The sequence below is a fragment of the Euprymna scolopes genome, chromosome 28 (genome assembly GCF_053919585.1).
Source record: "Euprymna scolopes isolate OS-2025 chromosome 28, ASM5391958v1, whole genome shotgun sequence".
Taxonomy (NCBI): Eukaryota; Metazoa; Mollusca; class Cephalopoda; order Sepiida; family Sepiolidae; genus Euprymna; species Euprymna scolopes.
The window spans coordinates 22,980,025-23,005,621 of record NC_136509.1 but is presented as its reverse complement, the minus strand read 5'-3'; the positions used below and the strand labels follow the sequence as shown (position 1 = coordinate 23,005,621).

The following is a 25,597-nucleotide window of genomic DNA, read 5'->3' as shown; positions in this document are numbered from 1 at the left end:
TGAGTTTTGTAAAAGTGTTTTCATTTTCTATTTTTATTTTGTTGCCAATATCAATAGCAAATAATAAAAAATTAAACAGCGTTTAAACATGATGATCATAATGATGATGATGATGAGGAGGAGGAGGATAAAGATTATGATGATGAGGAGGAGATGAGAATGATGGTGTTGACGATGACTATGAAGATGTTATTAGATGTGACGTCCATTAAACATGTTAGATCCAAACCCCTGCCTCCAAATGGGGTCACTACGGATGATTATAAAAATAGCTCTGATTTGTCAGTAGAGTGTTTCAGGCAACTGGCAATAAACCAATCCACTCTCTCCCAAATGAGTAGGTAATGCCTAGGAGGATTGCCACCTAGGACTGAACAGAAACTACACTTTGATATAGGTAATCATTATTATTCATGACCGAAATTATTTTAAGGGACATGCAATTGGGAAATTAGTCAACGTTGAAATTCACATTGTTGGAAGCAGTTCTGGATGATGTATAACAAAGGCTGATTGGAGTTGAGTTTGGCTGGAAGCATTTTGTTATTGTATATATCACTTCTGGGTAAAGCAAACATTTTGTTCAGTCGTCTGAGCTCCAATCTATGGTCCCTTTCCCTTGCCAAACTTTCAGGAAAAACACTCGTCTAGCTGAAAACACTATCAATAATTTCCCCCATTCTTTATCTGTGCCTAAACTTAAACATAGATTCCATGAACAAAGCTTCTTTCTTAGAACTGCATGCCTGTGGAACTCTGTTCTGTTTGCCTGCTTTCCAACTGACTACAATATGATCATCTTCAAGTCCAATGTAAACAATTTCTTGATGAGCCGTTTCCCTTTTAGTAATACAATTTACCAAATTTCCACTACTAACGGTTGCTACGATATTGTCCCATTGACTACCATACACTCATTAACCCCTATCCTCGAACGGCCTGTTGGCCTTGATAAGTGGTGACTCCTTTTAAAAAATAAATAAATAAATAAATAAAATAAGATCTGCAGCATAAACTAGTGACTAAATAAAAATAGCTACTTTGCTCAGAACTGGTATTTACGAAAACTTAAAATGCTCATATGTATTAAAATAAAATACGCATCAAGTGCGCTTGAGACCAAATCACAACGTAATATTAGGAAAATAAACAAATATTTTACTTGTTTGAAATTTATAACATAAATATATTTCGGAATTATACTCCATCCTCAGTATTGTGAAATGTTGGAACTTGATGCGTATTTTATTTTATTCAAATTAAATTAACGTTTCTATATGGAACTCACACCCTTGACGTTATTTTCGCATTACCTATGCACTGTTCCAACATTTCAAATTACAACCGCTCAGATACAACGCGTGGCTTTCTTCAACATTACAACATGGCAATAATAATTTTCCCTTCCCAGTTCTGTTTAATCCCACATCATTGGAGACACTAACTTCTACTAAGGTTGCTTCTTTCTCGTTGTCCCATATCATTATTTCATCTTTAATACTTGTTTTCTAGGTACGTATCTGTAGGAATTGCATAGTGGTTGGTGTATGACTTATTTCCAACTGGTCTTTCCGGTATATTTTCCCAGGACTTGCTACTGCATTCGATATTGAACATTTTACAAATGGTCCAGTTTAGGTACTTACACACTTCATTGTGTCACATTTTACAGTAGCTGTTCCCCTGCAGAATCTTACAGCTGGATGTCAAGGGGATCACATTAATATTGTTAATGCAATTTTCTCTCCGTCTCATTGTTTTGTTAAACACATAAACTAGACAAAATCAGTTACCATGTCATAATTTAATAAAATCCATGTCAGAATATTGCTGCAAAAGTATGACAATCTGTACCTCTCTTTCAACGTTTCTCTATGTATAAAGCAGTGATGGCGTTTGTTATTAGTTCCATGTGATTAATTCGAATCATATTTACAATACATTGCATAAGTGCAATAGAAATATTTTGACAGAAACAAACACACTTCCAACAGTTCCTTCTGATATATGTTCCCAGGATTTGCTGCTACATACAATAATCTATGAGTTAGAATAAAATATGCATCAAGTGCGCTTGAAAGCCAAATCACAAAGTAATCTTAGGAAAATAAACAAAAATTTTACTTGTTTGAAATTAATCACAAATATATTTCAGAGATACACTCCATCTTCAGTGTGTTGTTTTGTTTCTTTTTTCTTTTCTTCTTCCTTGCCATGAAACAAGTAAAATATTTGTTTATTTTTCTAATATTACGTTGTGATTTGGCTTTCAAGCGCACTTGATGCTATTTTATTTTATTCAAATTAAATCAACGTTTCTATTGAACTTTATGAAATTCACACCCTTGACGCTCCTATGTATTATTATATTTTTTTTTTACGCAAATAGGTCGCCGCAAATGATTAGGCAAAATAAAATAAGGTGCTTGTACAGATATGGCACTATTGCTCCCCCGGAGGGAGGGGTTACTTGGTTGAGAAATGTTCTGGGAACGCAACCAACTCCCCGGGGGAATAAACGATATCCACAGATAAGCACATGGAAACATCAACAAAAACAGGTCGAGATATTGGTCGCTATTATTTTGGGTTATGCCGTGGACTATTTTTAAGAGTCAATCTTTCGCCTAAAAGTAACATTTATAATACGATCAGCCGGTCACTGGCGTGTGACCGGCTTCACGTGTTACACGTGAAGTCTTAGAAACGGTCTCATGAAGATGTGAAGATAGCCAGTCATTAGGGTCTATAAGAAGAAGAGCATACCTGAGATGTTGGCTGTGGGTGTGGCTCTTCCATTCTCCCAAGATGACTTGTTCACTCTGGTGGCATTCTAGTTGGAATTTTCTTTCTTCGTCTTCTGGATCACTTCGTTGTTTAATCGAAGCATTCATGGCAGACACAATAAAACAAACAACACAACACAATCGTAATATTTATGAAACATAATAAACTATTTTATTTTACAGTAAACTTATAAAATTATAAAATTATAATTATAACTTATAAACTTATAAAATTATAATTATAACTTATAAACTTATAAAATTATAATTATAACTTATAAAATTATAAAAATTATAAAATTATAAACTTATAAAATTATAAAAATTATAAAATTATAAAATTATAAAAATTATAAAAATTATAAAATTATAATTATAACTTATAAAATTATAATTATAACTTATAAACTTATAAAATTATAATTATAACTTATAAACTTATAAAATTATAAAACAAACAACACGACACAATCGTAATATTTATGAAACATAATAAACTATTTTATTTTACATTATGTATACACTATATATTACAAAAACAATTTACACTTTACATATCCTACAATTATTAAACTAACTATGCTTAACTAGTGCTGAGGGGGAGGGAGTGCCCCCTCTCATTTACGGAGAGACAGAAATATGCATGCTTACCCCATGTTGTCAGGACAAAAAAGAGGCCGATAAAAGGAAAGAGAATTCTGGGATTGCATTTCTGTGTATTTCTACGCTTATGGCCAAATCACAACCCGGCCATGCTGAAAAGTTTGTTAGCAACTGTGGCACTGGGATATGATGCCACACAGATTAGAAAAGATGCAGAAAATTTAGTTCCAGTTTAAATTTGTAATGTGAACACATGCTCGATTACGTCTCTACAAGAATCCATTGGGAAGATATTCCTGGCCTATTCATCCGCAGAAAGATATTCTAAGGAAACTGTAGAATAAGAAGACAAGCTTTATTGATTATCTTTGTTAGTATGACTTGTATAGAGAAAAGGTTAGTCGTGAAAAGGGTTCCCGTGTAGGGACGGTGATTATTATACAGGCATGTTGAAAGAAAGAAATTTTCATTCTTGTTTTATTTTAATTCAGTCAAAGTTCTCAGAAATCAAGCCCCCCCCCTATCTGGGGCTAACATTTAATCTCTATATAGATATATAGATATATTCGGATATTCCATTAAAATTCTTTATCTCTCAAACACTGAGTTAGTAAAGAAATTGAGAACATAATTTTCTTCTCCCCAGTTGACAATTTTCATATGTTATAGTATATCTTTCGTTTTGGTGTCTTGGTCTTAATGGATTCCAGAACAAGAATTTATCTAGTCTGGTGGAGTATCTAGCTTCGTGCTATTACTTGAGGTAACATCACTTGGAGAAGGTGCACCATTCCTCGTAAAAACTAATGTAAGTTAGCTATAGTGGGGAGATCTTATTTGGGTAGTGAATATTATGTGATTTTGAATATTTGGTCAGGGTTTACTTCTAGGGAAAAGTTTCCTCATGCCAGGTTGTTCTGACAAACCTCTGTATAGATGTTATGTAGTAGGTCGAACACAAGAAAGTGTCTATCTATCTATCTATCTATCTATCTATCTATCTATCTATCTATCTATCTATCTATCTATCTAACTGGAGAGAATGGACGGGAGATGAATGTGTAGAATGTTGAAAAAATGTCAAAATATGGTAAAATCATATTGTAGACAAGTTTACTGGAAGAGCTGGTGAGCTGATCGGATCTACGTGTCTGTTACGTAGATCAGGTTAGCTGGAAATCATCAAGAGTTGGAGTTTGGACGTTGAGCAGGGCGGATGGTTTAACGGGTCATCCCCACTTCACTGGGGAGAGAGCCGATGTGTCTCAGAATGGAAACATAGAATTAACCACACAAGCAAAGATATCCACTTTCCATTCTTCTGCGATTAACACCTGGAAAGTGAATAAAAACTATATAAAACCGATCATCGTCTTGGAGTCAAGAATGTTGATAAAAACCTGTCAAAATATGATAAAGCTAGATCATAGACAAGTTTACCGGAAGATTTGATCAGCTGACAGAATCTGTGTGAGTTACATGGATCAGGTTAGCTGGAGATCAGGTGAGTTGGAATTTGGACGTTGAGTAGAGTGGATGGTTTAACAGGTCATTACCCCCACCTTCATTAGGGAGGGAGCTGATGTATGTCAAAATAGAGACCTAGAATCAACCACGCAAGCAAAGTTATTCACTTTCCATTCTTCTGCAATCAACACCTGGAAAGTGAATAAAAAACTATATATAAAACCAACTAGCGTTCTTGGAAGTGAATGAATATTCGCTCAAACAGTTTCCAGACTCCCCTCCAAGAACAAGATGAATTCCAGGTGGACAAGATCCATGAGCCATGAAGTTACATTATGTCCAAAATACATGTATTACACACACCTACCCGCATATGAACAATTAGATATGAATATATCATAAATAGACAACAACAACATAATTCTATGGTTCAAACAGTGAAGACTCACCAACAATAGACATTTAGTGACATGAATACACATCAGAATGGACACTTTCTTTCAAGTACGCATATCAACATTCAGAAGTGCTTTCCGACCCCCTGGAAGACCTCATCAGTTTGCCCTGTATTTAAGAATTCAGGTGATAAGTCATCTCCCTCTCAATACAGACCAATAAGTCTTCTCTGTGTTATGAGTAAGTTACTGGAATCAATATTAAATAGAGAAATAGTCAACCACCTCAGCAGGGATAACCTTCTTAGTGACACACAATATGGTTTCCGCTCTGCAAGATCTACCGCAGATGTGCTGACAGTTATATCCCACAGGATTAGTGAATCTCTTGACAAAGGCTTCCTTTCTAGGGCAATTGCTCTTGACATATCAAAGGCCTTTGACAAAGTATGGCATAAGGGTCTAATTCACAAGATTTCTAGCTACGGTATAACTGGAAATGTTTTCTCAATCATTAAATCATTTCTCTCCGATAGGCTCATAAGAGTAGTGGTAGATGGACAAAAATCGGAGGCCTGCAATATAAATGCTGGAGTCCCTCAGGGGTCAATCCTGGGCCCAACTCTCTTCCTGATCTACATCAATGACCTCCCTAAACATATACTTAAATCATTCGTTGACATCTATGCTGATGACACGACCATCTACGGCAACACATCAAAGGCTGTAAATGACGAAGTTCTCTCGGATTCTCTCTCCTCTGATCTCGAGCGCGTGGTTCAGTGGGGGAAGATGTGGCTAGTTACCTTTAATGCATCCAAAACCAAACTCCTATCCTTACATCATCAACGCTCTGATCCCCAGCTGGCATCAATTGTGATGGATGACTCTCGTCTGGGTGAGGCCCCGTGTTTTGACAAGCTTCTGGGTTTGACCTTTACTCCTGATCTGAAATGGAACACGTACATCAAGTCTGTTGCCAAGGTCGCAGGAAAGATGGTGGGATCCTTCTACCGCTCCAGAAGATATCTCACTACTGATGCAATTCTCTATCTATATAAAAGCCAAGTACGGCTAAGGATGGAATACTGTTTCCATATCTGGGCAGGAGCTGCAAAAAACAGCCTATCATGCCTTGACAGAGTACAAAATAGACTTCGTGGTTTAGTGGGGGATGCCCTTTTCTCTACCCTGCAACCCCTCCACCACAGAAGAGACGTTGCGAGTCTATCCTTGTTTTATCGTTATTTTCATGGCAGGTGCTCGTCTGAACTCCAATCCCTGGTCCCCCCTCGCCAATCTTTCACGAAAAACACCCATCTAGCTGAATCCACTGTGAAAAATTTCCCCCACTCTTTATCTGTGCCTAAATCAAAACGCGGATTTCATGAGCAAAGCTTCTTTCTTAGAACTGCACGCCTGTGGAACTCTGTTCCGTCTGCCTGCTTCCCTCCGGACTACAACTTGGATGTCTTCAAGTCTAATGTTAACAAATTCCTAATGAACCGCCCCCCTAATTAAACACTTCATAAAATCTCCTCACTAACGTGATGTACTTGCAATAACCCTTATCCCTGAGTGTCTTCCGGGCCTTGATAAGTGGTGATCACTGTGTAAAAAAAAAAAAAAAAAAAAAAAGACGATTATACAACATACACTGTTTAGGGGCCTTTTTGGTACACCATAATATAACACAGAGAGACGTTAGACACTTGAGGACATTGTCTAAGAGGCATTCAAGATCATGTGTGTATGTGAAACTATGGTCCGTTGCTATGATGTATTATTTGTCTCCTAGAATTTAGTAGTAGAAATGTGTGTCATGAAAGATTAGAGACAGTACTGTGGAGTTCTTGTCAGTCCAAGATCTGGGAAGAGAGCGCGCGCGAGAGAGAGAGAGAGAGAGAGAGAGAGAGAGTGTATGTGTGTTGGCGGTTTAACCTTTTATAAACTTGATCACATGACTGAGAGCTGGCTTCTAATTGGACAAGCCAGGAAGGAAGCGTATTCAACATCTCTAGCCGCGAGAATTCGCTTCTGCTTATGTTTGTTACAATTTTGTCTGCTACTGAGTTTGTTTTCGATATCAGAGTAAATATATATATATATGTATATTACAAAGAAATCACCGCTTATCAAAGCCCAGAGGCGACTCGAGGATAAGGGTTAAAGAGTGTACAGTGGTCAAAAGGACAATATCATAGTAATCATTAAAGATTAGAAAGTAGAAAGAGAAGAGTGTTCATGTCCGTAGCCATGATATAGTATTCGTCTCCTAGAAGTTAGTAATAGAAACGTGCGTCACGAAAGATTAGAGACAGTACTGTAATATGAGAATGGGAAATTCGTGTGTGTATCGTATTGAAGTCCGTGTGTGGAGATAGCCATGTTGGCTTTTTTTGTATTCATGTCCTGGTCGAACCCGATGGGCCCAAAGGCCAGGTGAGTTTTGTTGAGTCTCAAGAGAGAAGTTGGGGACAACAGGTCCATTTCACGTGGAGTTCTTGTCAGTCCAAGATCTGGGAAGAGAGAGAGAGAGAGAGAGAGAGAGAGAGAGAGAGGGAGAGAGAGAGAGAGAGAGTGTGTGTGTGTGTGTGTGTGTGTGTGTTGGCAGTTTATTCTTTTATAAACTTAATCACATGACTGAGAGCTAGCTTCTGATTGGACAAGCCAGGAAAGAAGTATATTCAAAATATCCAGTCGCAAGAATTTGCTCCTGCTTATATTCATTGCAATTTCATCTGCTACAGAACTCATACCACTGTGGTTTAATCTCCTTATAAATGGGATCTTGAATTATTTTTCCTATTTGCAAACTTTGTAAGAAGGAAGAACCAATCACGGCATATTCTGCTACTAGTTTCTCACTCCTGGACAGGATTCAAAAGAGAGTCGCCAACCTGTCATCTAAGCTTCAACCTTTGTCCAATCAACCAAATTGTTGCATCTTCTGCCTGTTTTACAAGTATTTTAATGGTATATGCTCCAACAAACTACAAGCCCTTGTACCCCTTCGACGTAAATACCCCCTCGACATAAATACTCCCGGCAAACCCAACAAGCAGCAAAGTTCCACCACTACACAGTAGGGATCCCTAGATGTAAGAAACCCAACAAACAATGCAAAGTTACTTTAGTTCCAGTTTCGGAGGAAACAAGAGAAGAAACTGGAATGAAACTAAACTGAACTGATCTGATTTTCACGGGCAACACCTTATATAGGATTGTTCTGGAACATTCCAGTCTGATTGTTGTATCACTGTGCATGGAGCGCAACATAGTTCCTTTATCACAATCCTGGGCAAATTACGACGTTGTAATCCTGCACGTTCTGATATCCGTGGGTTTTGAAACGGTGATTGCTGTGAAAATGTCTCCGCTAAAGATTTGTTCAAGACGTATGTAGCGGTCACTACAGCATTATTATTTAGAAACCCATTCTTAACATAATGAGGGGAGGATGTTTTGTAACTACTTTGTACTTATACCTAAAAATTTAATAAACAACAGCACCCCCTCTCCTCTTTACATAAATACCCCCGATAAACCAGACAAGCAACAACACAGTAGAAATCCATAGATGTAAGAAAGCCTTCTACTCTAATAGTTTCTTCCCCAGAACTCCTAGACTTTGGAACTCCCTTCCGGGTTCCTGCTTCACCAACTGTACTGACATGCAGAAGTTCAAGTGTAATGTGAACAGACATCTGCTCAACTCCCTGCATATTATCCCTGCAACATGTCCCTGATAGCAGCCCCACACATCAAAGTGGCACTGTGCCTTGTTTGGGGTGAAAGTGTAATAAAAAAAATTCTACACATCATGCAGTTTATTGAACTTTTCAACTTTGTTGCAATAGGATTAATTGCAAATCTAACAAGATTTGACTTCTTGACACACCTCAGGAAAGATTACCGTAGAGGCCTTTATCAGCTCAAAGCACGTTTTAAACATAATGTTTTCTGCAATACAGAACTGAATCAAAAACTATATTCAAAACTAGTGACTGTGCCTCGTCAGCACACACAACACAAAGTGAAACACAAAATCAATCAACAATTCCCCCACTAACCAACAATCACAAGGTTGTTTGCTCAGCAACCGACAAGGCTAACATGCTTGCCAGTCAGTTTGTCTCAAACTCCACACTGACCCTTCCAACCAACCCTGCCTGACTTTCCTTTGCGGACAGACGTCACGCTAGATGATCTAAAAATCACCCCTGCTTAGGTGCATGCTATCAGAAAAACCTTGACACTTCAAAAGCATGTGGATCCGATCTTATCCCAGCTGTGGTATTAAAAAAGTGCTCAGCCAAAGTAGCTCCAGTTCTCTCCAAACTCTACAACAAATGCTTTAATGAATCTTGCTTTCCGGACTGTTGGAAAACTGCTTCTGTGGTGCCAGTATTCAAGAATTCTGGTGAAAGAACTGATCCATCTAATTATCGCCTCATTAGCCTCCTCCCACTTTTTGCCAAAATATTTGAGACATAATTAACCATGCTCTAGTCCATCACCTTACAGATGCTAAACTTCTGACTGACAAACAATATGGATTTAGACAAGCCTGTTCCACAGCAGACATCCTAACTGTAATCTCTGAACGTATATACCATTCACTGGACAAAGTGGGGGAGGGCAGAGCGGTACCTCTAGATATATCTAAGGCTTTTGATAGGGTGTGGCACGAGGGTCTCCTCAGGAAAATTAGATCATAGGTATCACTGGTAGAATACTTAACATAATTAAATCCTTCTTAGATAAGAGAAAAATCCAGGTTGTCCTCGACGGTCGTACATCTAAACAATATGATATAAATGCGGGGGTTCCCCAGTGTTCTATCCTTGGACCTCTATTGTTCCTAATATTCATTAATGACCTCAACAAAATTGCCTCTGAGATGAGTATATATGCTGATGACACCACACTCTATAACAGGCATGACAGGAAAACAAATGAACATATATCTAAAGAAATGGCAAAAACACTAGAGGATGACCTCCAATCTGTAGTTGAATGGGGACATAAATGGATGGTCACATTCAATGCTGCCAAGACTACACTGGTTTCCTTCAATAATTACAAGAAACTTCTCTGCCATCAATAGCAATGGCCAGTGACTCTTTATCTGAGAGTGCATCTTTCAAACTGCTTGGCCTAATGTTCACTCCCTATCACAAATTGTTACGTTTCCAACCTGTTTCCCTGACTAGGAAGAACAACACGCATCACTTCTAGATCTGTTTTTGACCACAGTTCCCGATGACTGCATAACGAAGGCCCACAGCGCAGTCGGGAACGCTGATCATGCAGTGATAATGGTTGAAATCGCCCTAAACTCTAGAGCCAAAACTGAAGAGCCAGTGCTCAAAACAACGAGATATTATAAAAAGGCTGACTGGGAAGCCATCAGGGAACTAATCAGAGATGCCCCATGGAGAAATATTTTTTCTCTCCCTGCTGAACAGTGTGCAAACGAGACCACTGACTGGTTCAAAACTGCAATTGAAGCGCATGTTCCCATGCGAAATTTTATTGTAAGTCCCACTCTCCCCATTGGTTTACGTCGACTTGCGCAACTGCCATTGCTCAAAAGCAGCATGCATACCATAGGTTTAACCGACATAAGTCCAGTTCAAACAGACTGAAGTATATAGAAGCTAGAAATAACGTTAAGAAATAAATAGCGACAGCTAAGAGAGAATTTACGGAAACCACTAAAAAGCGCATCAAAGCACAAAAACTAGGAACTCGAGACTTCTGGAAAATCTACAACAGTGTAGTAAATAATGGGCAATCAACAATTCCGCCACTAACCAACAATCATGAGGTTGTCTCCTCAGCAACCGACAAGGCTAACATGCTTGCCAGTCGGTTTGCCTCAAACTCCATACTGGACCCTTCCAACCATCCCCTACCTGACTTTCCTATGCGGACGGATGCCATGCTAGACGATCTGAAAACCACCCCTGCTCAGGTGCATGCTATCATAAAAAACCTTGACACTTCAAAAGCATGTGGACCCGATCTTATCCCAGCTGTGCTATTAAAAAGTGCTTAGCCGAAGTAGCTCCAGTTCTATCCAAACTCTACAACAAATGCCTTAATGAAGCTTGCTTTCCGGGCTGTTCGAAAACTGCTTCTGTTGTACCAGTATTCAAGAATTCTGCGAAAGAACTAACCCATCTAATTATTGCTCCATTAGCCTCCTCCCACTTTTTGCCAAAATATTTGAGACCAAAATTAACCATGCTCTAGTCCATCACCTTACAGATGCTAAACTTCTGACTGACAAACAATATGGATTTAGACAAGCCTGTTCCACAGCAGACATCCTAACTGTAATCTCTGAACGTATACACCCTTCATTGGACAAAGCGGGGGAGGGCAGAGCGGTAGCTCTAGCTATATCTAAGGCTTTTGACAGGGTATGGCATGAGGGTCTCTTCAGGAAAATTAGATCATACGGTATCACTGGTAGAATACTTAACATAATTAAATCCTTCTTAGATAAGAGAAAAATCCAGGTTGTCCTCGACGGTCGTACATCTAAACAATATGATATAAATGTGGGGGTTCCCCAGTGTTCTATCCTTGGACCTCTATTGTTCCTGATATTCAGAAATGACCTCCCCGACAAAATTGCCTCTGAGATGGGTATATATGCTGATGACACTACACTCTATGGCAGGCACGACAGGAAGACGAATGAACACATTTCTAAAGAAATGGCAGAAACACTAGAGGAAGACCTCTAATCTGTGGTGGAATGGGGACAAAAGTGGTTGGTCGCGTTCAATGCTGCCAAGACTTAACTAGTTTCATTCAATAATTACAAGAAACCCTCTCTACCACCTATAGCAATGGCCAATGACTTTATCTGAGAGTCCATCTTTCAAACTCCTTGGCCTAACGTTCACAGGAAACATGAGTTGGAACAATTACATTGAAGGCATTGTCAGGGCCGCTGCAAGAAAGGTGGGCTCTCTCTACCATGCTAGACAACTACTAACACCCGAAAGTATCCTGTACCTCTATAAGGCCACCATTCGCCCATGTATTGAGTATTGCTGTCACATCTGGGCTGGTAATCTGCTACTAGTCTCTCGCTCCTTGACAAGGTTCAAAAAAGAGTCGCAAACCTGATAGGCCCTGAACTGGCATCTAAGCTTCAGCCTCTGTCCCATCGACGTAATGTTGCATCCCTCTGCCTGTTCTACAAGTATTTTAATGGTGAATGCTCTGACGAACTGCAGACACTTGTGCCCCCACGATGTAAACACCCTCGACAAACGCAACAGGCAGCTAAATCCCATCCCCACAAAGTAGAGATCCCTAGATGTAAAAGATCTTTCTACCCCAGTAGTTTCTTCCCCAAAATCACTAAACTCTGGAATTCCATTCCAGGCCACTGCTTCCCCAACTGTACTGACAATGCAGAAGTTCAAATGTAACGTGAACCGACATCTTGCTGCCCAAATCCCAACATAGTACCCCAATAGTTGTTGCCCCTGATAGTAGCCCCCTACACCAAAGTGGCAATGTGCCTTGTTTGGGGTGAAAATGTAATAAAAAAAAAATAAAATAAAAAATCACTAAAAAACAAAAATACCCTAAGGATAAGGATACTGAGTAAACGTTGGATAAAATGATGGGTATTGCGAACTTACCAGGATTTGAACCTGGAATCTTCTGACCCATAGTCAGACGCATTAACTATTGCACCACAAGTCCTCTCCGTATGCCGAAAGATGTTACTGCGACTGTATACAGACAGTGTTAAATTCCGTTGACATGGGCAGATAACTTTTTTGACAAATCCACGAAACGGCCCAAAAACCCTTATTTCAGGCTTTTCTGTGTGACTCGTCATTAGGGACCATATATAGATAATGACAATCTAGGGACTCACACCTTTCAGGGAAAAAAAAGAATTTTTCAATTCAGTGCATCCATTCAAAAGTTTTATTGGTATATACCAAGTTTTATTGGTATATACCAAGTTTTATTGGTATATACCAATTCAGTGCATCCATTCAAAAGTTTTATTGGTATATACCAATAAAACTTTTGAATGGATGCACTGAATTGAAATATTCTTTTTTTCCCTGAAAGGTGTGAGTCCCTAGATTGTCCTTATCTATATATACACATACATAGCACTATCGTAAATTATCTTACTCGCTACTTAATTTAGCTGAAAAAATGCGAAGCTCGCGGTTTGTTTACAAACAAACGTTTGAGCCCTCTACGAGTGGCGGACGGATGTTTATTTAAATAGACATTCGGACAGTTTAATTTCGGCCACCGATTCCGTAGTCAGGGGGTAGGACTGCCGACTATCATCACGACGGTTCTAGGTTCGATCCTCGGCTTGGGAGAGGTGTTAGTCTAGCGGCACTGATGAGTTGTGAAACAACGAAACAGGTCTGTATGTCGATGACTAAAATATATTTCATAAATAAATATATACACACACATAAATATCTATATATACACACACATAAATAAATATCTATATATACCACACACATAAATAAATATACACACACACATAAATAAATAAATAAAACATTTAAAATTTTATTAATAGTATAGATAAGTGTTTATTATTAATTCTTTTCACCAAGTTATTTTGAACTGCTGTTTTCATATGTAATGAACACACACATGCATGTCACTTAAGCAAGTAATGGTTTTCTTTTCTCTCCAAAAAAATAACCACGCATATTCTCTCTCAACATGAAAAGAATTAATTCTCATTTGATATGGTACTTTCCATGCTGACAATTTAGGTGTATGACACGTGCAAAGTAATGTTAGTGGTTTAACGTCACACAAGGACGGAGTTGGCAGCGATGTTGTTTATTCCTAAAACTGCATCCTCGACTGGTTTGATTCACGTGCGCAAAAGCTTATATAGGAGAGTTCTAGAACATTCCAGACTATTTGTTCTATCACTGCACGCAAAGCGTAACATAGTTCCTTTATCGCATGTGTGTGGATGGGCAAATTCTTCAAATGCGTGTTCAAAATGGTGATTGCTATGAAATGTCTCCGCCGAAGACTTGTACTGGCTGTATATAGCGTATACTACAACTTGCCTCAGTCTGAGTAGGAATTACCAGTAGATCTTTACCAACTCTGATGGCTGCAAAATGCACAACGTTTTGCAGCACGGAATTGAAACAAGTGAAACTGTCAAGGTAAGCGTTCTAGCCTGTGAATTTTGTCTTCAAAAGTCTTTTAGCTGTGCAGATTAAATATCCGCGCATTACTAATCTGCATAAGCACACAAAATAATTTATATTTTGATTAAATTCTCAACTATATTTAATTAAAAAAATAATTGGTATCGTCAATAATAATAATTATTCTGATATAATATAATTCCGAGGGCTTAAACCTGACAAGCAGCAAAATCCCACCCCTTTAAAGTAGAGATCCCTAGATGCAAGAAAGCCTTTTACTCCAATAGTTTCTTCCCAGAACTGCTAGACTTTGGACTTCCCTTCCGGGATTCTGCTTTCCCAACTGTACTGACATGCAGAAGTTCAAATGTAATGTGAACAGACATCTTGCTACTCATCCCCCTACATAGTATCCCTGTAACTTATGTCCCTGAGAGTAGCCCCCCCCCCTATATCAAAGTGGCACTGTGCATCGTTTGAGGTGAAAATGTAGTTAAAAAAAAAAAAATGCTTACAGTCTGTGACTGTTTCACAAAAAGGCGATGACAACGCTAAAACAACACGAGTTAGTAATCGTTACCGGAATAAAAAACAAAGTGGACTTTATTCCGTTTACACCGCCGGTTTTGACTTCCGTTTTCCCAATATAAACACGTGAAAATTCGAACAGGTTTGTACTCGTTTTGTGCCTCGATCTTGTTTATTTTATTTTTATAATATTTATTCCGTCTTGATTGCGGTTCGATTAAAAATAGATTCATTCATTGGAATCGATAATCATTCTTTTGCATGCATTCAATGGATTTATTTTAATTCTTGCCCCGAAAAAAGAAAATCCTATTTTCTTTCTGTTCTGCTGACGACGAACTTATCTTTTATTGTCTACTTTGTGTTGTTACTGTTTCGAAATCATAAAATGCGCCTAAAAAAATGGGGGTGGGGGCGGCGTTAATTAAACGAAACTTCATGTTTATTTGTGTTGAAACGAAACTCTGGTATTTTTATTTTTAACATGGAGAAAGAAAGGAGTTTTACACTCGAAGCCATTTCTAAAATGTGTCGTTTTTTTATGTTTGGATTTTCATGGAAGATTTTCGTTAGAAAAGAATAATTTTTAATTGTTTTGACGAGTAATGCTCAATATTACGAGTTTAAGATGGGCCGCAATGGTTTTATCTAATGTTTGATCATTATAATATCATATACCTATCTTAACAGCAGCCAAGTAGCGTTAACGGTTAGATGATGTTGACTGTCGCCTAGGCGGTCGAGTTTCAATCCTGGCTCGAGCTAGTTATTAGTCTAGCCGCACTGAGGAGCGGTGATATCCACAAACAGACAGTTTCGCTGAATCACAGCTTTTCATATATATATATATATATATATATATATATATATATATATATATATATATATATATATATATTCGGGGCTACCCTGTCTGGATAGATAAAGCTCTACTTGATTAAGAGGAGCAAATTTCTAAGAAAAGATATGAAGATAATAATTAAAGTTATGTTAGAACTTTATTACCTTATCATGTCGATGAGGATGATTACAATAAGTGAGAGGGAAACCTCTTTAGGCCATGGCATTTCAAAGCTAGATGCTTCTCCTCAGAAGAGGAGAAAAAACAGCATTATACGGTATTGTCTTCTTTACCTCTGCTCTAGCATAATACTTTTTATTTCTCCCTATATTAGCTTATATATATAACATTTGTAAACAAAATACCACAAGTATCACATCCATATAATTTTATTTGATGTATAGTAAGTCTTACACGTTTCGTTGAATGGTATACAAAACTCATCAAAAACCCATATAAATCCATATTTCTTTTTGGTCCTAGTGCACTTATTGATCCGTGCTGAAATAATAGCATTATTATTTAAAAAGCCATTCTTAACATATGGAGAGGAGGGTGTTTTGTAACTATTCTATACTTTAACCTTACAATTAAATAAAAAAAAAAAACAGGGTTTGTATTACTGTACACATAGATTCGAAAAAGTTGTCAAAAAACAAAAATATAACAAATAAATATCATCAAAGGCAAAATAAGTTACTTTTCTACCAAACTGGATACATTTTTTGTGTTTTTATTCAATGTAACATGTTTATTCAGCTCGAAAAACATGCAGTGTTTACCGATGTATTGGAAAATTCAAAATGGCGCCCGACACTCTCTTTAATATGGTAAGTTTGGGAAAAGGTGTTATAAATAATAAACTAGACAAAATACTATTAAAAAAACACCGAATATATGTCAACTTATGTCACGGTAACATATATTGAGCGAATTTCTAACAGTATTTTGTCTAGTTTATTATTTATAACATCTTTTCCTGAACTTACCGTGTTAAAGAGAGACTCGGGCGCCATTTTGAATTTTCCAATACATCGGTAAACACTGTATGCTTTTCGAGCTGAATAAACATGTTACATTGAATAAAAACACGAAAAATATATCCAGTTAGGTAGAAAAGTCACTTATCTTGCCTTTGATAACATTTATTTGTTATATATTTGTTTTTTTTGACAACTTTTTCGAATCTATGTGTACAGTAATACAAACCCCACCTTTTTATTTAGTAAAATACCAAAGATTGAAAAAGAAAAATAGTGGGATCTTTCTATCGATCCGGTAAATATCTCACTGCTGATACTATTCTCTATCTATATAAGAGCCAGGTACGTCCAAGGATGGAATATTGTTGCCACATCTGGGCAGGAGCTGCTAGAAAGGACTTGTCCTGCCTTGATAGAGTTCAAAATAGACTTTGTAGCCTCGTAGGAGATGTCCTTTTCTCTTCCTTGCAACCTCTATCTCACAGTTTGTCTCTGATGTATCGTTATTTTCATGGAAGGTTTTCAACTGAGCTTCAATCTATGGTCTCCCCTCGCCAAACTTTCACAAGAAACACTCGTCTAGCTGTAAACACTATCAATAATTCCCCCCACTCTTTATCTGTACCTAAACCTAAACGTAGATTCCATGAACAAAGCTTCTTTCTTAGAACTGCACGCCTGTGGAATTGTCTTCCGTTTTCCTGCTTTCCAGCTGACTACAATATGGTTGTGTTCAAGTCTAACGTAAATAAGTTCTTGATGAGCCGTTCTATATAAGTTATTAAATTTACCAAATTTTGATTACTAATGATTACTATATTGTCCAATGTCTACTGTACACTCTTTAACCCTTATCCTTGAGTGGCCTCTTGGCCTTGATAAGTGGATATGCCTATGTAAAAAAAAAAAAAAGAAAAAAAAAAGAAACGGAATTGTCTTTAAAGTCATAAGAATAATAAAAAAAACAAACAAACTTACTAATTGTATGTTATTTATGTAGGTTATTTATAGATTGTTCCAGGAAGAAATCATTCCAGACGAACACTGATACCACGAGAGTGAAATTGTTGCAATATCCATGTGTGTGTGTATATGTATGGCTAACCATCTTAATATCTTCATACTTTCACCTATTTTGATAAGTAGGTGTTTTTTTTGGATTTTTTTACCGCAAACACTTGGATGTAAGCAGCTACTATTTGGGACCATGTCTACCAGGGATTATTATGTTTAAACTTTTGCAGGTTAGTAAAGTCAGTGAAGCGGGAAGCAGTGAGGGAATTCCAAAATGTAGAAGTCCGAGGGAAGAAATCAATAGAGCAGATGGCTTTCAGCATCTAGGGTCTCAACTGTGAAGGGGTTGAATTTTGCTTTAAATACATCTGGAGGCACAAGTGGTCTTTCAAAGATAAGGTAATAAAACTCAGCTCTGGAGATGCTTCATCAATTTTTATATGAGAATGTAATGGAGCATGGCCATTTATTCACGGTACATCGGTGAGTGTAAGACGCTTTCTTAGGAGGAAGTGGTTCATTCTTAGGCAATATACCCTTTCACCAAAACAATGAGTAGATTAATAATTTGTTACTATAAAAAAACTATACTTTATTTTATTTTATTTTTTTACGTAGGAGTCATCACTTATCAAGGTCCAGAGGCCACTCGAGGATAAGGGTTAATAAGTGTACAGTAGTCAATGAGACAATATTGTAGTAATCGTTAGTAGTGGAAATTTGGTAAATTGGATTACTTAAGAGGATGATTCAACAAAAATTTGTTTACGTTGGACTTGAAGACTACCAAATTGTAGTCAGCTGAGAAACCGAACGGAGGAGAGTTCCACAGGCGTGCAGTTCTAAGAAAAAAGCCTTGTTCATGGAATCTATATTTTGGTTTAGGTACAGATAAAGAGCTAGGAAAATTATTGACAGTGGTTTCAGTTAGACGAGTGTTTTTCGTGAAAGTTTAGCGAGGGGAGACCAGAGATTGGAGCTCAGATGAGCACTTGCCATGGAAATAACAATAAAGCAGAAACAGGCTTGCAACGTCTATCCTGTGGAAGAGAGGTTGCAGGGAAGATAAAAGGGCATCCCCTATTAGGCCACAAAGTCTATTTTGAACTCTGTCAAGGCAGGATAAGTTCTTTCTAGCAGCTCCTGCCCAGATGTAGCAACAGTACTCCATCCTTGGACGTACTTGACTTTTGTATAGATAGAGAATTCTTTACGGACACATTTAAAACCTGTATGTAGAAACTCCTATCTTTACATCATCAACACTCTGATCCCCATCTGGCATCAATTGAAATGGATGGCTCTCGTCTAGGAGAAGCCCCATGTTTTGACAAGCTTCTGGGTTTGTCCTTTACTCCTGATCTGAAACGGAACACGTACATCAAGTCTGTTGCCAAGGTCGCTGGAAAGATGGTGGGATCCTTCTACTGCTCCAGAAGATATCTTGCTACTGATGCAATTCTCTATCTATATAAAAGCCAAATACGTCCAAGGATGGAATACTGCTGCCATATCTGGGCAGGAGCTGCTAAAAACAGCCTATCCTGCCTTGACAGAGTACAAAATAGAGTTTGTGGCTTAGTGGGGGATGCCCTTTTCTCTACCCTGCAACTTCTCTCCCACAGAAGAGACGTTGCGAGCCTATCCTTGTTTTATCGTTATTTCCATGACAGGTGCTCGTCTGAACTCCAATCTCTGCCCCCCCCCCATCGCCAATCTTTCACAAAAAACACCCGTCTAGCTGAATCCACTGTGAAAAATTTCCCCCACTCTTTATCTGTGCCTAAATCAAAACGTGGATTCCATGAACAAAGCTTCTTTCTTAGAACTGCACGCCTATGGAACTCTGTTCCATCTGCCTGCTTCCCACCTGACTGCAACTTGGATGTCTTCAAGTCCAACGTTAACAAATTCCTAATGAACCGCCCTCTTAAGTAAACAGTTCATTAAATCTCCACACTAACATACTGTACTTATATAACCCTTATCCCTGAGTGGCTTCCGGGCCTTGATAAGTGGTGACCACCGTGGAAAGTAAAAAGTGGACCCTAAGTTTACTGTTGTCGACCTCGTAGTTCTCGCTTCTCTAATTTTTGTCTTTTAGTCCTCACATACCATGAGCAATGTTTTTGACAAAAGGAAAGAATTACTGTTTTCTGGTTTGGAATCTGTCCATTAAAACACTTATCATTTGCTAAGTTTTTGACTTTCTTACATTAAGTGGCTTCATGTCTTTTCTAAAGGGATTTCCATGAAAAAAAAAAAATATTTCTAAGATCCCAACTTTTAATCTGTAATTTTAATCTGAAAATTTAGAAAACTCAATGATATATATATATTAATGCCATAATACATTTAACATACATGTGTCACGGTTTCCATATTATAAATTATTTGATCGGGAGATAATATTTATTAAAAAGGGGGATTGTATGATACAATGTAAACAAAAAAAATAAATGATGTTGCTTTTGAACCGTACATGAAACTAAAATATACCTTCTTGTCTTCTAACTGGGATACAAGAGTAGTGTCTGTTCTGTCTAAAGATTGTATGATGATATCATGGGGTTTCTGTTTGTGCCTGGCCTCCATTCAATGGCAATATGTCACAGACTCCTATAAGGATATTAAAGATAAGTGATAATAACCAGATATATTCTGACGCTACATGAACCAGATGACTTAGATAAATACTTTTACAGTTTTAACAAAAGGGCTACAATAATATCGTGGGGTCTCCATTCACGCTGAGCATCTACAGAATAGCCAGCAGCAATATATTATGTTTGAAAGATGCTGCTGTGGAATTTCCATGTCTCGCTAGTGTTATATATATAATTTTTATTAAATGGTTAGAATCATTGTGAGACTTTCATTGCTAAAATAACTTTTCAAATAATTTTTTTTCTTTTGAGTTTTCTAAATTTTCAAATTAAACTTACAAAATCACAACATTTTGATGTTGATGTAACCCCCGCCTGTCTTCAGGTGTATTCTTGTCGAACTCTAGAATGTTTCCATTGAATTTGGAAACCTGCACGGAATTTCAAATGGAAACCTTTATTTACGTCACAGCGATACCATGCTACTGTTTCCTCAGCCCTAGGATCCTAAGTAATTTTCAATTGTATATTTCGAATCTTTAACCTTCAGGAGAATATCACTTTACAATTGAACTTTTCCAGGTACTCTATCCACTGCACTATGTATTTTAGGAGCCTTGAACCTACTTTATTTCTAGATATAAATGCCCAAGTTCTTTCTGATTCTCTCCCCTCTGGATCACATGGTGCAATGGGGAAAGAGGTGACTGGTTAAAACCAAGCATCTATCTTTCCATCATCAATGCTCTGATCCCTGTCTTTTTTTTTTTTTTTTTTTTTACACAGTGGTCACCACTTATCAAGGCCCGGAAGCCACTCAGGGATAAGGGTTATTGCAAGTACATTACGTTAGTGTGGAGATTTGATGAAGTGTTTACTTAAGGGGGCGGTTCATTAGGAATTTGTTAACGTTGGACTTGAACACATCCAAGTTGTAGTCAGGTGGGAAGCAGGCAGACGGAACAGAGTTCCACAGGCGTGCAGTTCTAAGAAAGAATCATTGTCTGGCATCAATTGAAATGAATGGTTCTTATCTTGGGGAGGCTCCATGTTTTGAGAGCTTCTAAGCCTTACCTTTATGCCTGATCTGAGATGGAACACGTGCATCAAATCTGTTGCCAAGACTGCTGGAAAAATGATGGGATTGTTCTACTGCTCCAGTAGATATTTCACTGCTGGTGCGATTCTCTACCCGTATAAGAGTCAAGTATGTCCAAGGATGGAGTACTGTTGCCACATCTGGGCAGGAGCTGCTAGAAGCAGCTTATCCTGTCTTGACAGTTCAAAATAGACTTTGAGATGTATATTATAGACTAACCTTAAAACATCCTTAAAAATATTAAAAATGTCTTGAAAGTCTTTGAAAATTGTATTCTTTATGTCCAGAAAAATTTGTGTTGAAATATTAAAAATAAAATTGAAATAAATGCAATTAAATTATTTTTTAAGTATTAATAAAAATACCATTGTATGAACAATACGAGGGGCGTACAATGACCCACTTCCCATAGCGGTAGAGCTTTTTTAAAAAATTATTTTCTTTACTTGAATTCATCTCAAACAACGCCTGATTCTACGAGGGGCGTGCAATAAGTAATGTCCCTGACCCACTTTCCATAGCAGTAGAGCAACGAAACTTGGCACAGATATTAGTCTTTCTCTACATAGGAACCATCCAGAGTTATGCATTTTTCCCATCGTTTGATGCAACTCTGGAGACCGTTTTTGTAGAACAGCCCAGGTTGGTCTTCCAACCATAACGTGACTTCAGAAATCAAGGCTGCATCATCTGGGAAACGCTTTCCTTTCCAAAAAAACTTCATGGCTGGGAAGAGTTGAAAGTCAGAGGGGGCAAGGTCTGGAGAGGAAGTAGGATGGGGAAGAATTTCATAACCCGTGCTTCTGATCTGGCGACGTGTGAGTTGTGAACCGGAGCATTGTCCTGCAGGAGGAGAGTACCTTTACTGATCTTGCCCCGCCTCTTGATTTTGATAGCTTCCCTTAATTTCCTCAAAAGTGAAGCATAATAGGCTCCTGTAATTGTGGTACCCTTTGCCAGGAAATCTGTCATCACTACTCCGTCTAGGCCCACTGCATTGATTGGGCTTTGGTCTCTGGATCATAGTGATGGACCCAGGTTTCATCCTGTGTAATCAGTCTTTTGAAAAACTTTCACTCATCTTCTTGGCACATCTCCAAATACATCCTCGAGCACTCGACACGTTCTCGCTTCTTGAATGGTGTGAGCAACCTGGGAATCCATCTGGCAAACACCTTATGCATATGCAAATGGTCATGAATGATAGTTTCCACAGACCCTGTACTAATCTTGATATCTTGGGCTATTTGGCGAATAGTAATGCGCCGATCTTCCAGAATGGCAGCCTCAACTTGACGGACAGATGCCTCATCAATGGTAGAAGGGGGGGGGCGACCAGGTTTGGGAGCTGTTTCTACAGACTTCCAGCCATGTTTGAATTCACGATGCCAGCGTTTTACAAGGTTATATGATGAGGCATTATCACCATAAGTTTCTTTCATTTCATCAAAAGTCTCCTGTGGTGTGCGTCCTTTCAAATACAAAAACCGGATCACTGCTCGACATTCAACAGGCTCTATTTCACACCTGACTCAGTTCAAACACCTGTAAAACAGAAACCACAATTAGTTCAGAGCTGTAATTTGCCACATAACCCGTAGAGATATAAATCATTGCACATGCAAAATTTCATCTCGATTAGACAACTGGAAGTGGGTCAGAGGCATTACTTATTGCACGCCTCTCGTACCGTAAATTCAAAATTTAAGAGTAAAAATAACACAGCGTAAACTAATCTGCAATGGGGGAAGTAATAACATTTAATCGCACTTGGTTGGCCAAATATAAATGGGTTAAGAAATGTAAATATGACTGCTGACAGGCATATTGTTTTGAATGTAAATGAAAATAACTTTTCCTGTTGTCAATTATTAAGTTTTTTTTTGTTTATTATATTATTGTTTATATTTTAAATTTTGTTTTGAAAACCTGAATTTTGTCAGGAGAAGGCCTTTAAAAGCTTTGAAAAGTCCTTGAGAATTAACATTGAAAATCTGTACGAACCCTGTTAATCAGTGTTTTTCTACAACCGTACATAGAAAAAACAATTTAGAGAAACAAATGTTGATTTATTCAGATTTAGTATAATATATTTCTATATTGTTCTTTTCTTGCAGGATGGCTGTGCCTCTGGCTAGAATTTTCACTTTGGAACCGTCGATAAATAACGATTCTACAGTCCAGAGATGTCGTATTCCAAACAACACCTGTCGCGCAATTGGCGCCGACCTTGGTATGTTTGTCCGAGTTACAACTCCAAACACCTGTGCTATCTGCAGTGTATGGCCATGTTCTGATTTAGACGACAGTGTTTTACAGTTCAGTAACCTCGTCACGCAAGATTTATCGCATAATGAACACATGATCAATGGAAGACTTCAGATTCAACTTCTCTCCTCATGCAACGCTCGAGCTGTCGAGCTGAGCATCATCACACCAGATATCGACCTCCGACAACACCTGAAGGGCCTTCTTGCAAATGGAGATAGACTGGAAGCGTCCTGCCGGAACTGCCTGCAGTTTATCGGCGTCGGGGCGAATGTCAAGGTAAACATGAAACAGATCAAACGATCGGATCTGTTACGATTATCGTCCATGATCATCCATTCCACGAATCCAGAATCCTACGATGTTGTCATCGTAAACAGTAGCACAAAAATCAAAGTGCGGGACATTATCACAGAGGATCGTTACTGGCAGCGTTTACGACAGCCAAAAAAATGTCTTGGTGGGTTGGAAGATACAGTTCAAACGTTAAAAGACTTTCTGGAACTTTCCTCGCTAAGATCACAAACGTCCTTTCAGAACCTCGCTATCCCCCGCGGTATACTCTTGCGTGGGCCCCCAGGCTGTGGCAAGACGTCGCTTGTGGAGTACATAGCTGGTGAGTGTGACGTCGAGCTCATCAGGATCCGTGGACCTGAGCTTATGTCGTCTGATGTAGGGGAAAGCGAGGAAAAACTGCGGAACATTTTCAACCAGGCGATCAAGATTGGAGTGCACGAGAGTTGCATCCTCTTTCTGGATGAAATTGATGCCGTCTGCCCGAAATCAAATTTTAATCCGTCAAACACCATGACGATTCAGCTTTTGCAACTAATGGAGGAGATCCCCGTTGAGAATCATTTAGTTATTATAGCAGCGACAAATAGGCCTTCGGCTGTTGATCCCAACCTCCGACAGAGCGGACGACTTGATCGCGAGGTAAATAAAAAAAAAACTTTGCTTCTTTTTTTTTTCTATTTTTAAATTTGATTTTTTAAAATAATTTCTTCGTCTTGTTACGTACGTAACTGTCAAGAAATTGAAATGCCATTTTTTTTTTTTTTTTTTTTTTTTTACAAAAGAGTAAACACTTATCAAGGCCTGGAGATCACTTGAGGATAAGGCTTAATGAGTGTACAGTAGTCAATAAGATAATATCGTAGTAATCATTAGTAGTGGGAATTGAATTACTTAAGAGGTCTGACCTTTATTCCTGATGTGAAATAGAACGCGTACATCAAATCCTTTGGGCCATTGCTCCCAGGTCCACTCTGACCCGGAATGGTAGTACCTGTTAGGGTCCCAACTATGGGTTAAATAGAAAATGATTTGAAAACAACCAATATATTCTATTAAAAATTTTTCTTCAAAATCTTTGGATTCGGCATTAAATAACCCGAAAAGGGTTGATATGCCGTAAAACAAAAACAGCCAACCAACAACTAGTCTCTCGCTCCTGGACAGGGTTTAAAAGAGAACTGTCAACCTGATAGGTCCTGAACTGTTATCTAAGCTTCAACCTCTGTCCTATCAACGAAATGTTGCATTCCCCTGCCTGTTTTACAAGTATTTAAATGGTAGATGCTCCGACAAACTACAAGCCCTTGTACCCCCTAGACGTAAATACCCCCAACAAACTCGACAAGCAGCAAAGTTCCACCCCTACACAGTAGAGATCCCTTTATGTAAGAAAGCCTTCTACTCTAATAGTTTTTTCTCCAGAATTGTTCGACTTTGGAATTCCCTTCCGGATTCCTGCTTCCCCATCTTGCTGTTCAACTTTCTACATAGTATCTCTCCAGTTTATGTCCCTGAT

General features: G+C 38.2%; 1 protein-coding gene across 3 annotated transcripts in view; it reads left to right on the top strand.

Moving 5' to 3' along the window:
- LOC145249503 (ATPase family gene 2 protein homolog B-like) overlaps positions 1-25,597 on the top strand; it is a 400,201-nt gene that overhangs the window by 332,106 nt on the left and 42,498 nt on the right. Inside the window, exons 1-2 of one of the 3 annotated variants that reach the window (XM_080111115.1) lie at positions 14,978-15,115; positions 23,634-24,720. In XM_080111115.1, the coding sequence (XP_079967241.1) occupies positions 23,635-24,720 (1,086 nt within the window). In that variant the 5' untranslated portion in view covers positions 14,978-15,115; position 23,634. Of the gene's footprint in view, positions 1-14,977; positions 15,116-18,188; positions 18,211-23,633; positions 24,721-25,597 lie in introns of those variants that run through there. The other 2 variants (XM_080111117.1, XM_080111116.1) reach the window with 2 other exon arrangements.